Below are 19,057 nucleotides of genomic sequence, written 5' to 3'. Positions count from 1 at the left end.
CTGCCATCACCACAAAGTGGATTCTTCAGTATCTCTGCTTCTTGTGTCACCAACTCCTAGGCCAGTGATGGCGAACCTTTTGAGCTCGGCGTGTCAGCATTTTGAAAAACCCTAATTTAACTCTGGGGCCATGTCACATATAGAAATTTTTTGATATTTGCAATCATAGTAAAACAAAGATTTATATTTTTGATACTTATTTTATATATTTAAATGACATTTAACAAAGAAAAATCAACCAAAGAAATGAGTTCGAGTGTCATAGGTTCGCCATCACTAGGCAGTGATTGACTGAGCCTGATCACATGTCCATGTCCCAGCTGCATAGGAAACTGGAAAAGCTAGTATTTTCAGCACTGATGGTGGGAGGCATACAGAAGAACCTTCACCAAACATAGAAAGGAGAATCAGGTACCAGGCAATCAAATTATAGCAAATGTTCTCCACATTCAACTGTAGGCAATATCCATTGATTAGTTCACATTAAATTACTCCTTTGTCTCACCTATTTTCCCTGTCAGTGTTTGCTAGTCGTATTATAGTTTTTCCATTAGTTAATTTGGCATCAATATTATACTTGTAATTCTACTTGTTCCATCAACTTTAGTCAATTATTTTACTCTTTTTTATATAGGCACCCCACCCTTTCTTTACTCCATCTTTTCTTCCTATTGTATATATATTTTTGTTTTCAGTAGTTAATATTTCTACAACCAAAAGTAACTCATTCATTTTTTTGTTCATAGACTCACTTTAAAGGTTCAAAACCAATAATCAGCATTTAAATTATAATCGCTCTGTAAATATTGTTATTGCAGTGCCAAGTCGTGTGCTAGGGTTATATTCCCTTTCATGGACCTAATATGCTGGTTACTGGGACTCTCAGAGGAGAATGTTTCCAGTCATGCTATCAAGTGCATCGATAGTCCATCACTTGCTTAAAACCATGCATGTGTTAGTATTACTTCATATTTGAACTGACTTTCTTGTATAGTTATTGTTTCCTTAGAGTTTCTAGTTCTAACATTGGTTTTTTATTGTTGAAAGGAAGTTAATGTAATGTCTCCATAACAAAAAGATTTCCCATCCTTTTAATCATGGAGTTTATTTTCCCTAGAGATGTTCTTGCTTGCCTATTTAAACTAGACCATTTCTAATTCTTTTAAAATCTAATTCTTTTAGATTCTACCAACAGAAAAGTTAAGAGAAAGAGAGGACAGAAAAAGAATAAAAGGAGAAAAGAAAGAAAGGTAGGTAACTGTGAATAATTTAATATAAAATTGGTTATAGGATTCTGTACCTTATTAAAGAAAACAAAATCTCCAGAGAAATTTTTTAAAATACATTTTTATTGATTTCAGGGGGAGAGAGAGAGAAACATCAATGATGAGAGAGAATCCACATAGAACACCTGTTGAGAAACAGTACATTATAGTAGTATAGGCTCTAAATTGCCAAAATTGACTCAAAACGTTTTTTTAAAAACATAGACTACTCTTTATGGAAAACTTGCAAATGTTACCTGAAAATAAATTGATAGGCAGTGGAAACTTAGTTCTTTTAAGATTTTTCAGGGAATAGGTAAGTCTGATATTACATATAATATTCTCTCCCAGAATATGAAAGTATATAGATTGCCTTTTAATTGATTTTATGAAATTAATAAAATAGGAAAATTAGATTTTGAAAAATATTACTAGAGACAATGAGGAAATTTTATTATGATAAAAGGGTGAAGATATAACAAGTATAAATGTATTCATGCTGTTGTGAGTTGAATGGTATCCCAAATTCATGTTCACCCTGAACCTCAGAATGTGACCTTATTTGGAAATAGAGTCTTTACAGATGTAATTAGTTAATATAAGATCATGCTGGAAAGGGGAACTGGAGTGTTCTAAATTCCATGACTGGCATTGTTACAAGAAGAGGAAAGGGCACACAGACATGAGTTCAAGAATAAACCCTTAAATTTATGGTCAGTTGACAAAAGTGCCAAGGTAATTCAGTGGAGAAATGATAGTCCTCCCAACAGAGGTTCTGGGACAATAAACTCAACAAATGCATACAAATAATTTTGAAAGATACGCAAGAAATTTGTAATATTTGTTGTAGACTTTGGGAAGAATTAGGTAGCTGGATGACCAGAGTGAAAAGAGGACTTTTTATCTTTCAAATTTCAAACCATGTGGATATAATCACTACTGAAAAATAAAATTAAATAAAGTCTATGCCCTAGCCAGTTTGGCTCAGTGGATGGAGCGTCAGCCTGCAGACTGAAGGGTCCCAGGTTCGATTCTGGTCAAAGGCACATGCCTGGGTTGCAGGCTCGATCCCCAGTAGTGGGTGTGCAAGAGGCAGCCGATCAGTGATTCTCATCATTGATGTTTCTATCTCTCCCTCTCCGTTCCTCTCTGAAATTAATAAAAACATGAAAGAAAGAAGTTCTTGTATCTCTATTTTATTGAAGCAATCATTAATAAAATCATTTATTTTTGTTTTGTTTTGTTTTCTAGGACAAAAGATGAAACATCAAGAAAAAGAAAGAGAAGGAAAAAAGAAGGAAACAACCAGATATCACCATTACAAGGTCTCATAAACGTTCTGTTTAAGGAGTTTATTTTATGATACTTTTAGTTTGGGTTTACATTTTTACTGGTTTGTCAAGACCACAGCAGTTACAGTGTCCAATATGTTAAAGAAAAAAATAATTTTGTCAGTTACATACAATGTAAATATACTTCAAAATTTAGATTTTTGTCATCTCTTAAATATCTCGATCAAGATTAGTAGAGCAGACCCACATGCTTCAAAACATCAAAAATTACCAGTTGGATTATTATAATCTCTGTACCCTGGGAGAGATGACATACAGTAAGTTGTCTACTTTCAAATTTTATTTTAAAAAGTACATATTAACATATTTTATAAAGCTTGTTAGAGTACTTTAGTATAATTAAAATACAGAATTGTAAGTCCTTAGAAAAGGAATTATATCCAGTGATTCTTAAATATCAAAATGACAAAGTTGGTTTTCATCTTATCTTCTGTCGGAATAGTTAGGGTACAGTTTGCTCTTCTAAATCATCAGGTGCTTAGAAATTAAGTTGCTAAACATGATATCTAAACTTGAATATTTTATATCTGTATTTGTGATTATCCTTCTTTTTGTATTTGTCCACATTTTTATGGGTTTTAAAAAGGCAGAGACTTCTTTTAGAAAAGAAATACTGCCCATACGAATTGTATGGGTGTCCAGAGCAATGCTTAATCTGTTTCAGATGAGCAGATCATGCACGGCTCCCCAAAGGAGAGCATAGTATTTGACTTGAACATTGAAGGATGCATAAGTTTTATTAGGTAGAAACTTCAGAATTTCACCTGGTAGTTGGCATTGGTTTTTATTGTATGGAATTAGAAACTCACTAATAAGCTTCACTTCTCTCAAAATTGATGCAATACGGATATTAAGTATTGACTTGAAATAATTTGAGGTTGGAAGTGGCTGAACATTCTAACATTCAAAATAAATATCCAAGATTTGCAAATATAAGAAATTTACTGTTATTTCCATTGCCATTCATTTCTGTTCATTCTTTCCAAGTTCTTATTTGTGGGTTTTTCCCCCACAGGGCAACTAAACTTACCATTTGAAATTTAGATTTTCATAGGTGTACTTTATTTTTCTCCCATTTTTTTTTTTAGGCCACAGAAAAGGGAGTTGCTGAGAGAAAGCCACTGTATATAAAACATTTAATCTGATGATAAACCTTGATGATTAATAGTATTACTTAAATTTTAATGACTATACTAGTATATCGAGTTTGAGGTAAAGCTCCAGTGTAATTTAATTTTCAAGGTTTAATGTGCTCTCATCTTAACATGTTATCCAAAGTTTGTTTTCTACACTAAGTATCAAGAAAAGTCTAAGTATACATAATATAGCATGTCATGAATTTATTCTAATCAGTTTTAATTTTTGTCTGCGGAGGGTCTGAAACCAGGCTAAACTTTTGATTTCCAAAACTCAGCCTTTTGGTTTAAGGTGGCCAAATGAGGATGCAGAGCCCAGTATTGTGCAACCACAGAAACACGGAAGAGCTGGGGATGGATGTCTTTCACACCACGTCTAGACTCCTGAGAACAGTCTCCACATCCTCTGTAACCAGGCAATAAAGAGTTGGGAAGTCACATTTTACTTGCAAAGGTCCACATCCAACACTTGAGAGCCTGAAGGGGGTCCTGAATCAGGGTGGGGGTCTCCTTCGGGGGTGGGGCTGGCCTGGGCGAGAGGCCTGGGGTGGTTTGGAGGCTGGCCACACCCCGATCAGGGTGGGGGGTCCCCGCTGGGGGACGGCCTGGCCAAGGACATGGGGCAGTTTGCAGGCCGCCTACACCCCCATTGAGTGGGGGGGGGGTGTCTCTGCTGGGGGCCCTTAGCAGGCTGGCCACACCCCCATTGGGGTGAGGGTCCCTGCTGGGGATGGGGTGGGCGAGGGGCTGAGGGCCCTTTGCAGGCCATCCACACCCCCATCGGGGTGGGGGTCCCTGCTGGGGAGCTGGCAGTGTGGGCAAGGGGCCTGGGGTGGTTTGCAGGCCGGCCAAGCCCTCATGCTGATTTGTCCTTCCCGAACTTTTTTCTCCATTTCCTCATCAGCAGAGGCTGAGGTCCCAGGAAGCTGATGAAGCATAAGCGTCAGGGCCCTGCCAAGGCCAGCGAGGGTCCGAGGGTCCTCAGCACTGTGCTTACATGGTCTTGCATGTTCGTAGCACCAGGTGCAGGACTGGAGGTCTTCCTGCAATATGGAGCCAGAGAGTAGATTATGAAAAATGTCCAATAATTAGATATGTGAAACTGTTAGCAGATGATTAGTTTTCATCAATATCTATCAAAATAAAGATTCTGTCCACAACTTGATACACTTGATCATGGAGCCTATAGAGTCGCAAATCACCGTGCTTGTTTGTTTATGGGAATCAACCAGAATAGAATTAATCTGAATTCTGCTTTATGTAGGGCACAGACTTACAGCGTGCTACAGCTCATGTACCTGTGGATGAGGACATATTTATTTTGCATCCTTTCATTTAAAAATTATTTTGATCAACTGTGAAAGAGGAAAAGCTGAATTATCTTTCAGTTCTCTATAAAAAAAGATAAAAAATCATTACAAAGACATTTACACTCCCCTCCCCCCAAATAAGTAAAAAAAAAGCAATATAGAGAGTTGTCAAACAGTTAATAAAACTAGAATGTTGTTTTTCTAGATGTTGAAATATTGGTGCTAATTGTCAAGTTACAAAATTTGTAATTTGTGATTTCTGTTATTCTAAATAAATATTCACATATGTAGTACCTAATTTTGTATTCTTTTTCTTAGTGGGCCGTCCAAATTGCCTATGCTTTAAGTCCCATAAAACCTAGCTTGCCCTGGCCAGTGGTTAAAGCATCTGCCAGCACACAGAAGGGTCTTGGATTCAATTCCCTGTCAAGGGCATTGAATTACCAATCAACGTGCCTGAGTTAATCATTGTGTGTCTCTCACATTGATATTTCTCTTTCCCTCCCTTCTACTCTCTCTAAAAACAAAAACAGAAGCCTAGCTCTGTCCCTGCTCCATGTACAATGGAGAAGCTAAATTACATTGCTTTGAGAAGCTTTTATGGGCCAAGCCTGAAGTAGCCTTTCACACATTCTGAAACTACAATCAATGGGTCCCGGCTGCCTGTCACTACTTGAGCCAATTAAGCAGAAAGGGTTGAATCATATATGAGTGTTTATTCCAATAATGCCAACACGATGGGAGAGCAGCAGGTCATCCATAAAAATCTGCTCTTCTCCCCCCCCCCCCCCCATAAGCCAGTTGCTTATATTGAATAGGACACAGATTGCATGGGGAAGTAGGCAAAAGGAATAAAAATGGGTATAATGGTTATAGATTACATGCAGTTTGGGCTGGGTACCCCTCTGGGACTCCATTGTTTGGACAACAAGGTGGTTCATCTTTCCATGATAACAGGCAGTTCTCAGATGAGAATGGACCACATTCCAAAGTTGACTCCCAGGTCCAAGGTTGACTTCCAGGTGGTGGTGATGGTGTGTGGGAGGGGATGAAGGTGGGGACGGGGGGAGGAGGGGATGTATACAACTCCCAGCCAGGTTAGAATGTGCTTTCTTTAATCAGAACAAAACAATCACTGTTAACAGAGCATGATTAATATTTCTTATAACCAATAGCTAATCTCCAATATTCTATTTCTGCCCCTAACACTCTTGGGAAAGCCTGCTTCCTCCAGGAAGCCTTCCAGAGTGATTCAGAGAAGAGCTGAAAGCTCAGCTTTGTGTTCTCTGTCTGAAACACTTAGAGATATCCATACCCCTGCCCATCCCCTTTATGGTGACTACACACAGAGGCACTCAGTAAATATTTGATGAGTGAATGAATCAAAGCATGAATTCCTAAGAAGTGTACTGATCACTTACTATGTGTCAGGCATATCTTGGGAAATACCAACTGAAATCAAGCCCTGGCCTCACAGAACTTACAATGTAATGTATGATACAGATCGATACATACATGCCCCTGTGTTCACTCATAGCTTCACTCTGTCCCTGACCTGTGTAAGTTGCAAGTTGGTGTCCATATGCATCCATCTGATGGTACATTTGTAAAGTACCTACTGTGTGCCCAGAAGGTGGAGACCCAGAGATCAAAGACTTGGTTCCTGCACTTAAGGATTTCACAAACTATTGGAGACAGCGGAATGGCTGGGAGTGGGGACGGAGTAAACAGAAAACCACGCACATTTACATCACTGTGATGAGGATTTGGGGGGCCATTCTGAGAGCAAAAAAGATCTGGCACTAAGAAGCAGTGCAGCTGGTGGGAAGAACCCTAAGCTTTCAAGTTCAGCCTGGCCACTTGCTCGTAACCCGAGGTAAAACATAATGCATCTCACCTCATGGTCAAGAGCAAATGAGATCATTGCAGGTGAAAGCACTTTGTAAACTGCAAAGGACCATTCAAATAATAAAGGAATTTTTTTTCTTTTCCTGTGTTGTCCCATCCCATCTTGTCTGCCACAGACAGAAAGGGATCGGACTTTTTTTTTTCTTGCATCTGTAGTGAAAATTAGAGGAATTTTCTCGATGACAAAGCCATTTCTGTCCATATCAATCCTGATGGGCAGGCTTCTTTGGGTAAAAGTTGTATTTCTCCCATCCCTTTTGCACTTTGGAGCAGTTTCTTTGCCTAGTGCAGTGATGGCGAACCTATGACACGCGTGTCAGAGGTGACACGCGAACTCATTTTTTTGGTTGATTTTTCTTTGTTAAATGGCATTTAAATATATAAAATAAATATCAAAAATATAAATCTTTGTTTTACTATGGTTGCAAATATCAAAAAATTTCTATATGTGACACGGGACCAGAGTTAAGTTAGGGTTTTTCAAAATGCTGACACACCAAGCTCAAAAGTTTCGCTATCACTGGCCTAGTGGCTCAATTTCTTTTCTACTAAGGAGAGGCTAACCCCAACAGTATCTCCTCTGCCCTGTGTTCTGGGGCCTGGACACTTAATGAGAGCCGAGCAGAGAGACCCACAGCCCCAAGGGTCTCTCTAAGCCAGTGGTTCTCAACCTTCTGACCCTTTAAATACAGTTCCTCATGTTGTGACCCAACCATAAAATTATTTTCATTGCTACTTCATAACTGTAATGTTGCTACTGTTATGAATCGTAATGTAAATATTTGATATGCAGGATGGTCTTAGGCGACCCCTGTGAAAGGGTCGTTCGACTGCCAAAGGGGTCACGACCCACAGGTTGAGAACTGCTGCTAAGCTGTTTGCCTCAGGACTCAGATCCTAGTGGGAGGAACAGCCTGTTCCTGGAATGGAATTGTACCGGCACCAAGTCCTAGCCGGGAGGGGAGACTGGGCTGGAGAACCACCAGTTTTGACCACAGGCTTTGGGAACGCTGCCTTTGTTCCTAGCTGGAATGCAATGCACCAGATGTGCTAGAAAATGCTGCGGTCTCTGTTGGCTTGTGAATGCCCTTCTCAGTAATAGAAAACTCTTGGACATGTTGAGGAACTTGAAAAAATTATTTTCCCCTTGACTATGATAAAGTTATGATCTGTAGTCAATGATTTTACTTTTAGGTGAGGCCCCTACTCAATAGAGTATGCTAGCTTAATACTGCTGTAGGCTGTGGGAAGGGCACTGGGTGTCTGACCTGTGGGGTCAGACCGGACCTGGGTTCAGCAGCCTTAGGTTCTGGCTAGGAAAGAATTCAGAGCAAGACCCAAACTGTAAGAGCACATTTACTTGGTAACTTACAGAGGTAGAAGTAGTAATTCCTAGAAGAAATGGGCTGAGGAAACAAGTTGTAGAGGTAAAGGAAGGGCCCTAGGAGCTTGGGAGGGAGGAAGCTAAAGGAGGGGAGGGGAGTGGGGAGTGGGAAAGGAAAGGTGGGCGTGCTCCCTGGAGGGAGAGTGCATTGGGCCCTCTATCCTAAGGGTTTAAGGGTGGAGATTTTAGGGGAGCTCCCAGGGAAAGATCTTACTAGAATATTCAGTAGTTTTCCAGGTGTGCCCTTTTAGGGTTGTGGTCTCCACTGAATGGCCAGCACCAGAGCAGGGGGTCATTATTCAATGCAGCTGGTCCTGACCTCAGCCGTGGCTGGTTTTGCTCCTTAACTGGGCCTGGAGCTGAAATACTACTGAGGCCTCGCTATTATCTCCAGGGAGGAAAGGTCAGGGGTCCAAACCTCAAGCCCAGCCATCTGCTTGGGGAGGAAAAGTCGCCCTGGGGGGTGAAGTCCCTCCCTACAAATGATTGTCCATTGTTAGGCACCTGGGGTTTGCTGGCCTTCTGTACCTGGTCCATCATCCTTGCTCTGCTCATGTCTGCCTAACTGCTTATATCAATACAATATGTAATAATATTCACAAAAAAGAAACAACTCCCAATTTCCCCATTTAACAAATGATGCAAGGTGCTAAATTAATTTAAAATAACTGTAAAAATGATTTGCTGATGAATAAAATTTGAAATAACATATCATGTTTTGTTGGAAAGCCATGTGAATATATTATCACAGACTGACATGTCACTACGTGTTGAATGATAGCATAAAAAAAAAATACATACACGTTTTTCATTAGCCACTCTTGGAATTCTTGAGATTTCCCCCAAGTTTTTTTAATATAAATTTTAGTGTCTTGTTTCTAAATGGCAGGAAAAGAGAAGGCTTTAGCTGGCTATTTGCAAGCATGTTTGAGAAAATAAAACACATGGAGGTGGAGAGTATTTTAATCAAATGAGAAGTCAAATTAGATGTATTGTCACTATCAATTTTTAACATTACTTCAACGTATTCAGAATCTTGGTTGCAGACCTAGCCGGTTTGGCACAATGGATAGAGCGTTGGCCCATGGACTGAAGGGTTCCTAGTTCGATTCCAGTCAAGGGGATGTACCTTGGTTGCAGGCTCAATCCCCGGCTCTGGTCCGGGCACGTGCAACCAATCGATGTCTCTCTCTCTCTCTCACATGGATGTTTCTCTCTTTCTGTCTCTCCCCCTCCCTTCCACTCTCTCTAAAAATCAATAGGAAAAAAATATCCTCAGATGAGGATTAACAACAACAACGAAAAAGAATCTTGGTTGCTGTTGAAAGAATTTTAATCAAATGGACACAACAAGGATCTGAGTGAGTAATTTACAGAGGAAGCCATTAACTCCTGCATATTTTTTAAAAATATTTTTTAATATATTTTATTGATTTTTCACAGAGAGGAAGGGAGAGGGATAGAGAATTAGAAACATCGATCAGCTGCCTCCTGCACACTCCCTACTGGGGATATGCCCCCAACCAAGGTACATGCCCTTGACCGGAATCGAACCTGGGACCCTTCAGTCCGCAGGCCGAGACAAACCAGTTAGGGCAACTTCCTGCATATTAATACTAATATTTCATAAGCGCTCTAAGTTTAAACAACACTTCATTGTGGAATTAAATTAACACAGTATGATCAAAAGTAAAACAGATCACAACTTTCTTGTCAATGTGTGGATTGATTAGATTCTTATTCAAAGAAATAAACTGCAGCCCTGGCTGGGTGGCTCAATTGGTTGGAGCGTTGTCCTGTATACCAAAAGGTTGCAGGTTCAATTCCTGGTCAGGGCTCATACCTGGGGTATGAATAGGTGAGGATTAAAAAAACAATTGCAAAAATCATTTGTTGGGAATAGAGAAATTTGAATATGGACTGCGTATTAGATGATATTTAAGAAATCGCTGTTAATTTTGTTGGGAGTAATGATATTGTAGTGACACAGGTAAATTTCCTTATTCCTTTGCGGTGCATACTAAAGTATTCAGGGGTGCAGTGTCATGGTGTCTGGGATTTATTTGAAAATACTTCACAAAAAAGGAAGCAAATATAGTAAAATGTTAATAACTATTAAGCCCTGGTGATGGGAATATGAGAGCTCCTTACACTTTCCCTCTATTTTGCTGTTTGAAAATGTTTACAACAAAAACCCAAAGTGAAATAAAATGTAACCGCTGAGTGGCCCAACCCCACTGGCTCCCTCTAGTGGCCAGTGGTGGTGAGTTGCATGCAAACGGATAATCCTGGAAGTCTTGAGCATCCCCAACCCCAATCCCTTCAACAGCCAACAGCTGCCATCACACACTCACTAGGAGCCTCTCCATCTGTTTTGTTCTTTTATATGTTACGGAGTTTTTAAGCTAGAAGTTGAGGCGGACATCATTACTCCCTTTAACAACCTGAATCTCACAGATTTGATTCCCGATTGGGATTCGCTGCAGCAGGACAGCCTGAGGCTGGTGGGTTCCGTCTGTTTTACTGAGGTGGGTGGTGAAGGCTTCATGGCCAGTTTCCTCAACTTAAAAAGCAACACAACACTGAGGGCTTCGGGTCTCCCTTTCCTTTGGGGAGAATAGGCGCATGTGGGGGCCGGGGGAGAGGAGGAAACATTAGACATTCTCTTAACTGGCCTCCTCTGGACCCCCACCGGGTGGGCCCTGACACTCCATTTCCTCCTGCTGACCCACATCCAGGGCACCCAGAAAGGTCCAGGCTGGTAGATCCTTTTCTAATTCTCTTCCACAACTTCTGCCCCTACCAACTGAGTTATCTGCTTACCACGGTTCTCTTCTGTTTTTTCCAAAACTTGTTTGGACCAGTTCTTACTGTTATAAGTAAAGACACACAACCCAATGCAACTACGTGTAGCACTCCCATCAGACAACCCACACGTGTCTCTCTCTCACACACAAGTGAATACAGCTGGGACCTACATTAAAAATTGGGCAGTTAAATGAGCCATAGTTTATGTCTTAAAACAGGGGTCCTCAAACTACGGCCCGCGGGCCACATGCAAATACAAATATTGTATTTGTTCCCGTTTTGTTTTTTTACTTCAAAATAAGATATGTGCAGTGTGCATAGGAATTTGTTCATAGTTTTTTTTTTAAACTATAGTCCGGCCCTCCAACGGTCTGAGGGACAGTGAACTGGCCCCCTGTTTAAAAAGTTTGAGGACCCCTGTCTTAAAATATCTAAGACGTTTAAGATGTATATTTTTATTGCAGTCATTCTTAACTTTTACCAAGTATGTGAACGAGAAAATCAACTCCATCTTGACAGAGTTGGGTGAGAGGTTTTTCACCATCCTATGATTCTCTTACCAGATTTGAGTGAAAATAAGTTTTTTCCCACTGAGCTTTGTGAGGGAATATGTGGATTTTTCCCTGCTGACTTATCTTCCCCTGGCATTTTATTTACATTGAGATTCACCTGCATAGCGCCCTTGGTGGTCCGGAGCTGTCTCTTGCTTCAACAGTGTTTGGACAAACAGACCCAGGGACGCCCCTTCTCCCAGCCTCCGGCCGCCCTCCAGCATCTTATCCAGTCTCCACCGTCAGCACCACCTCCGAGACCAGCCAACACACCGGTTTTTTTCTACCTTAACGCCTTATTCGAACAACCATGAGCTCCCAAATTCGTCAGAATTTTTCCACCGAGGTGGAGGCTGCTGTCCACCGCCTAGCCCCCCCTACCCCCGTGCCTCTGCGGCCGCCCACACCTACCTCTCTCTGGGCGAGATGCGGAGAAGCAGCAGGAGGGTTCAAAGAGTCTCTTTAAGTTGCAAACCCAGCGCGGTGGCCGCACTCTCCCCGAGGACGTGCTGAGGCCTCCCCAGATGAGCGGGCAGAACTCGGGGCGCCAGGGAGGCCGCCTGGCCTTGGGGAGGAACCTGACCAGGCCCCTGTGGACCTGCAGACCCTGGTTCTGCCCCCCGCAGACGCTCAGCTCTGACTTCCTGCAGAGCCACTTCCGGGTGAGGAGGGGAAGCTCATCAAGAAGATGGGCCACACCTGGCTCCCTCCGCAGGCTGCGGCCCCAGGCTGGGCGGGCGAGTGGCTCTAGGAAAGGCTCAGCCTCCAGCACCACTAGGAGCCTGTGGAGCCCGGAGGCCTGTGAGGGGCCCCTCTGCCTCCCCTGGTGCCTGAGCCTCTACCCGAAACTACTAGCCATTCCTTTAACTGCCCTGAAGCCCTCTCCTGGGCATTGGACCAAATGGAACAATAAAGCTTTTTTGCAGCAAAAAAAAGATTCACTTACATTTTCTCTTTTTTTTTTAAGAAATCTTTCATTTATTTATTTTTGTTGTTGTTAATCCTCACCAGAGGATATTTTTCCATTCATTTTTAGGAAGAGTGGAAGGGACTGGGAGAGGAGAGAGAGAGAGAGAGAAAGAGAGAGAGAGAAAGAGAGAGAGAGAATTGGTTCCTGCACACGCCCCAACCAGGGCCAGGGATGAGCTTGCAACTGAGGTACTTGCTTCACTTGCGTTTTCTGAGTGCCTGGATAATTGGGGGCAGACACTTCCCCCCCACACACACACCCCACTTCAGCCCAGAGTGTGTGGGGACTCACTATGGGTGATCCCCACACTGGAGACTCCCCATGCCCATCATCAAGCTCTGACCCGCAGGGAGGCTCTCCTGCAGCATTTCAGGTGCCTCGAGGTCACTGAGGGGCGTGGGCTCGGGGGAGGCCGAAGGGCAGGTGTGGCCAGACTCAGAAGGGGGCCTGGCGGCAGAGACCCGGACTCTCCAAAGCATCCAGTGGGGAGCTGAGCCTCTAGGACAGGGGTTCTCAACCTGTGGGTCTCGACCCCTTTGGGGGTCGAACGACCCTTTCACAGGGGTCGTCTAAGACCATCGGAAAACACATATATAATTACAGATTGTTTTTGTGATTAATCACTATGCTTTAACAATGAAAATACATCCTGCATATCAGATATTTACATTACGATTCATAACAGTAGCAAAATTACAGTTATGAAGTAGCAACGAAAATAATTTTATGGTTGGGGGTCACCACAACATGAGGAACCGTATTAAAGGGTCGCGGCATTAGGAAGGTTGAGAACCACTGCTCTAGGAGGAGCTGCTGGGGACTGGCCACCTCCCAGGAGATGACACCCTGGGGTGGGGTGACGGCAGCCGACCTCTGCCCCAGCTCTTTTCTCGGGGAGCATCTTAGCCCCCCAGGCCAAGGCCAAGGTAAGACAGAAGCCAGACCACAGGCAGGTGCAGACATAGTCCTCGGACCTGTCCCATCATAGCCCAGGACTCAAGGACTCGAGGACTCAGGGACAGAGACTGTGTACAGGGACAATCTCACCCCCACAGGGATCCATTTAAGGTGGAAGAAGCGTGGCCTTCTCTGAGCCCTGGTGTCCTCACTCAGAAGTCAGGAGAGTGGACCCGGTGACCTCTCTGGCCGCTTCCCGCTCTGCTCGCCCACGAGGCTGGGGCCCACCTGCCGTGGCGAACCCGCCAGTCACCAGCAGAGAATGGACACCACCCAACAGGCCCCGCGTCGTTACCCAGGGAGATGGGGTGAAGGGACAACCCTGGAGTTGGGGTGAGGACTCAGGTCTTGGCAAAAAGTCAGGGCAATTCTTCCTCTTCCGGACAGAAGCAGAAGGTGGGGCTCTGGTCTGTCTGCCGAGACCCAGGGGACGGAGGGGGCCCAGCGGCAGCTCCAAGCCCTGACCCTGGGAGGGCTGGGAGGGCAAGGGGCTTGCTCCATCTCACAGGGGTGCCTTGGGATGGGGCTGCCCATGGCCGCGTGGCAGGAGGTTCCAGGGCCCGGGATGATCACAGGCCTTTCACACCCTCCCACAGGTAGCTTTGCCCCTGGGCAGGAGCAGGGGGTCAGTCCTCCTGGGGCGCCCTGAACTCGGGCATGCTCCAGGTCCGGGGCGGGGGCCGTGCATCCCGCTCCACGTCCTCCGAGATGGTGGGGATGTCGCTGGCGAAGGGAGCGATGCGTGTGCGCGTCTTGAAGGTGGCCAGCGCCAGGCCGCGGGGCCGCAGGCTCCACTGCCGGGTCAGCCTGCGGGCCTCCTCCTCCTGCTTCGTCCTCTCCAGCACCTCCTGCAGCACCGAGAGAAAGAGCCGAGACACCTCCCGCACCTCGGGCTCCTGCTCCGCCAGCAGCTGCCGGAACCTGCAGGGAGGGGCGGTCACCTGGTGGTGGCACCTGGCCTCAGGGGCTTCCGTGTGCACCCCCAAGGTCAAGTCCCAAGTCCCCCACTTCTCCTGAAGTAACTCAGCATCACCCCACCTCCTTGTTGCCCCAGCCCATCCCTAGTTCGAATCCCAGCTCTGCCACTTGTGGCCTCCATGAGCCTCAGCTTCCCCGCCTGTAAAGTGGGGTCACAGCCACCTTTTTGGGGTGTAATGAGCTAACGTGGAAAACCCTGACACTGGCCCCGGTGATCCACGTCGGTGTGGTGAGGGGAGCCCACTGCTTTCACCTCCCAGGATATGAGGCTTTCCGGCTCACCCCCTCCCTCCATTCTCCACTCTCCGCCCACTGGCCGGAGTGGTCTCTCTGAAGTGTGTGTCCGGTTCGGCCACTGCCCTGAGGTTTTCCTTCCGCTGCTCCTATGGCTGTTGGCCCATGCACACCGGGTCCCCTGCTCTGTCCCCGTCTGTGCTCCAGCCGGGAGTCTCACAGGTGCCCCCAGCCCCGGGTTCTCTGGCTCCCTGCTGGTTCCTCTGCCTAAAGGGTCTCTGCTGGGTCTCAAGAATGAATGGTAGTTACACGTCGTTTACTACATGGGTTCTTCCACGGTATGAGTCAGGATGGCTCCAAGCTCTCAGCAGGGACGGGAGGCAGCCAATGTGATAGGACCATCACCATAGGTATGTCCCCAGGCTCCCCGTCATGTATGAGGTGTGCTTTGCCAGGTTAGATTCCCTCATCAGCACCAGCCCCCCAAGACTGACCCCCGCCCCTGTCCCCAGGGTGCTCCTGGAAATAGATACATTCAGGGGAGGGGGCCCCCATGGTACAGAAAAGTGGAGAGGGTAAGATTCTCAGCCCGGAGGAAGTGGGAGGGAGTTACAAAGACAACAAAATCCAGAGGCGTGTAGACAGACCTGGAGAAGAAGAGTTTTTAAGGGGCATTTCAGAGAAAAAGGTGTACAATAGATACACTCGTTAAAGATGGGTGAGAGAAGCCCGGCCAGCGCGGCTCAGTGGTTGAGCGTTGACCTATGAACCAGGAGGTCATGGTTCGATTCCCAGTCAGGGCACATGCCCAGGTTGCGGGCTTGATCTCCAGTGTGGGGCGTGCAGGAGGCAGCCGATCAATGATTCTCTCTCATCATTGATGTTTCTGTCTCTCTCCCTTTCCCTTCCTCTCTGAAATCAATAAGAAAAATAATATTTAAAAAAAAGATGGGTGAGAGGAGATTCTGGGGATCTAAGGGGGGGATTTTAAGATGTTTTATTGTGGATCTGTATCTCTTTACTAGTATTTGAGAAATGCAGATAAAGAAACCGAGTTACTTTTGAAATGGGACTGCTTCTTTGACTTCAACAGGAATCCATCTGATGCTGGACTATGTAGGTCATGGTTTTGTTAAGGTTACACTTATATTCAGGAATACTGTTGTACCCAAGCTCTTAATGTTCCGTGCCCTAGGGCTCTGCAACCCCTTACACACACACACACACACACACACACACACACACACCCCTCAGGCACGCTAGTTTGAAATAGGATAACTGTTATTTGGGAAAATCTCTCTAAGAAGGTAGTGTGGAAGATGAACTAATGGAGAAGGACCCAGCTTGTTAAAATCCAGGATAATGACCATCAGGACAGGGAGATCAGAAAGTTAAAGGCCTGGGGTTCTCTCCTATCAAAACCCATGAGCCTGGACCCAGGAGCCACCCTGCCTCCCTCTGAGCCCCTAGCACGGCCTGGTGTTCCAGGGCCTCTTCCAGATTCCTCCTCCTGCCTTGCTCCTTCTAACAGACGATGGGTCATCCAGGCCCCCTGGCCCCAGTCCTGGTAACCCCAGGCCCTGCCACTGCAGCCACCCTCCCTGGAGCCTGCAGCCCAACAGCTGGGCCCCATGCCAGGGCCAGGGTTACCTGAGGATGGCGGGCCCACAGTAGGACGGGGGGATCTTGGCACAGACATCCTCTAGTTGCAGCCGCTCACCAGGGCTGAGGTCGTAGGTGGCCCGGGGCGGGCTGGCCAGCCAGCTGTAGTCCACTCCGGTGCAGATCTTCCTGCCCGCACTGCTGCGCTCCCGCTGCTGCCTCTCGGCCTCGCGCATCTGCCCGGCCAGCTCCATCATGAGTGTCTCCAGCACCATCTCAGCCGGGCTCCGGGACGACAGCCGGGGCAGGGCCTCATTCCACCGGAGCCACGGGATGAGGGACATGGCCCCCTGGCCCTGCTGAGACAGGGCGGAGTGCCTGTGTCTTCCTTGGGCCCCTCTGCCGGTTAGGGTGGGAAGAGCAAGGAGGAGGGAGGAGAGCTGGGATCCCAGTAAGAAGATCTGTTCCGTCCTCACGGCTGGGTGGCCTCGAGTAAGTCGCTTAACCCCTCTGAGCAATCATTTCTAATTCTGTAAGACAAGATGGGGCTGTTGTGAGCACCGGTTGTGAATAAACTTGGGATGTTCTAAGCACCCCATAAAAGTGAGATACATCCATGGTTATAGTAATCCCTAAAACATCCAGATGATTGAGCCCAGAGAGACTGCCTCCTGAATCCCTGCTGACGCCAAACAAAGAAGGAAACCTACTGTGGATGGCTGAGCACAATCTTATCCCTATGATTGAAGGGCAAAAATTCACACACACAATATAGATGCTTACATACAATGTCAACCCAACAGGAAAATACTCTAAATTTCTAAATGTCCCAGCCTATGGCTGAAGGACGCTTAGAATAGTATGGGCTTGACATCATCCTGCAAAAGACACAACTTACCTTCCATTCATTTATTCATTTACCCCTCATTCGTCCATTCATTCATTCATTCATTCGGGAGCACTAATCCAGCACCGTGTGCACATCTGTGCAGGACCACAAGTGGGAAAGCCTGTCAGGGGCCTGCTCTCCAGTGACGCAGGGCGTGATGAGTAAGAACCATCACATCAGTGGAAAGAAGTCGACGCGGCTGGTGAAACACAGAGTGGGTACTGTGGGGGGAGGGAAGGAGTGACTCCAGATGATGAAAGGGACACAGAAGGCTTTGTGGATGAGAGGGGGGAAGGGTGAGTGCGGCCTCAGACACATGGACTGAGGGAGAAGGTTCCCAGGTGGAGGGCCCCAACCTGGTCTGCAAGGAGCATCAGGTGTGAAGGCAGGGCCCTAACCCCGTGGTCGGCAAACTGCGGCTCGCGAGCCACGCGTGGCTCTTTGGGCCCTTGAGTGTGGCTCTTCCTAAGCCTTAGGAGTACCCTACTTAAGTTAATAACAATGTACCTACCTATATAGTTTAAGTTTAAAAAATTTGGCTCTCAAAAGAAATTTTAATCATTGTACTGTTGATATTTGGCTCTGTTGACTAATGAGCTTGCCGACCACTGCCCTAACCCATCAGCATACAGTGGGGCCTTGACTTATGAGTGTCCCGACTAACGAGTTTTTTGAGATACGAGCCGTCTCTCAGCCGATTTTTTGCTTTGAATTGCGAGCTAAAATTCGGGTTACGAGCTAGCTTCAGCTACCCCACCGCTATTTGGCGCAGCGAACGTCACAGTGAACGCCACATCAGCCCAGCATCACGTGTCTCACTTGTTCACTTTAATGATTTGACATACGAGTAATTTGAGTTATGAGCTCCGTCACGGAACGAATTAAACTCGTAAGTCAAGGCCCCACTGTATTCCCACAGTCCTGCTCAATATGGGTTTGGTGACTGACTGACTGACTGACTAGGTGAATGAATGCATGGGTGAATGAATGAATGGGTGAATGGCTGGATGAGCTGCCCTTTCAGGCATGCCCCGCTGCCTGTCAGGGTTTGTGCCCGACAGCAGTGAAGGTAAGTGCCACTCCTGGACTAAAATCTGAGTGGATCTCCGAGTTGCCCCAGCTCCCCTTTCCGTGCCTTTTCCCCTCCAGGGGGCTCCCCTTTCTCTGAACCATTTGTCCTCTTCCTGCCCAGACTCCCCTGGTGCGGAGTAAAGAGATCCATGAGCTCAGTCTGTACAGCTCGGCCGTGAGGCCTGTGTCACCTCCTGAGGACACACAGGCTTTAGGCAGCCCTCCCTCCTCTCTGCACCCACAATGCTCAGCCCACAGACATGAGTTGTTCATGCTGGAGAATCAGACACACATGGGAACATGATTACGGGGTAGAAGTCGCCTTCTGGAGTGGCACAAATCAAATTGTCTCCTTACCCATGGAGACTTCAACAGCCAGTTCCCTTAGCAATCATCAAAATTAGGAAATCTCGCCGGAACCGGTTTGGCTCAGTGGATAGAGCGTCGGCCTGCGGACTGAAAGGTCCCAGGTTCGATTCCGGTCAAGGGCATGTACCTGGGTTTCGGGCACATCCCCAGTAGGAGGTGTGCAGGAGGCAGCTGATCGATGTTTCTCTCTCATCGATGTTTCTAACTCTCTATCTCTCTCCCTTCCTCTCTGTAAAAAATCAATAAAATATATTTGAAAAAAAAAATTAGGAA

At 46.0% G+C, this 19,057-nt stretch overlaps 1 protein-coding gene across 1 annotated transcript; it reads right to left on the bottom strand.

Moving 5' to 3' along the window:
- Positions 1-14,267: 14,267 nt before the first annotated feature.
- RD3 (retinal degeneration 3) lies at positions 14,268-16,799 on the bottom strand. The gene is made up of 2 exons (XM_006089936.3): positions 16,504-16,799; positions 14,268-14,562 (listed from the first exon to the last, which is right to left on the bottom strand). The coding sequence occupies exons 1-2, from the start codon at positions 16,797-16,799 to the stop codon at positions 14,268-14,270; spliced, it is 591 nt and encodes a 196-aa protein (XP_006089998.1).
- Between the last annotated feature and the right edge of the window lie 2,258 nt (positions 16,800-19,057).

Source organism: Myotis lucifugus, unplaced genomic scaffold, assembly GCF_000147115.1.
Source record: "Myotis lucifugus unplaced genomic scaffold, Myoluc2.0 scaffold_65, whole genome shotgun sequence".
In the NCBI taxonomy this organism is placed as follows: domain Eukaryota; kingdom Metazoa; phylum Chordata; class Mammalia; order Chiroptera; family Vespertilionidae; genus Myotis; species Myotis lucifugus.
This window is presented reverse-complemented; position numbering and strand designations above follow the sequence as displayed.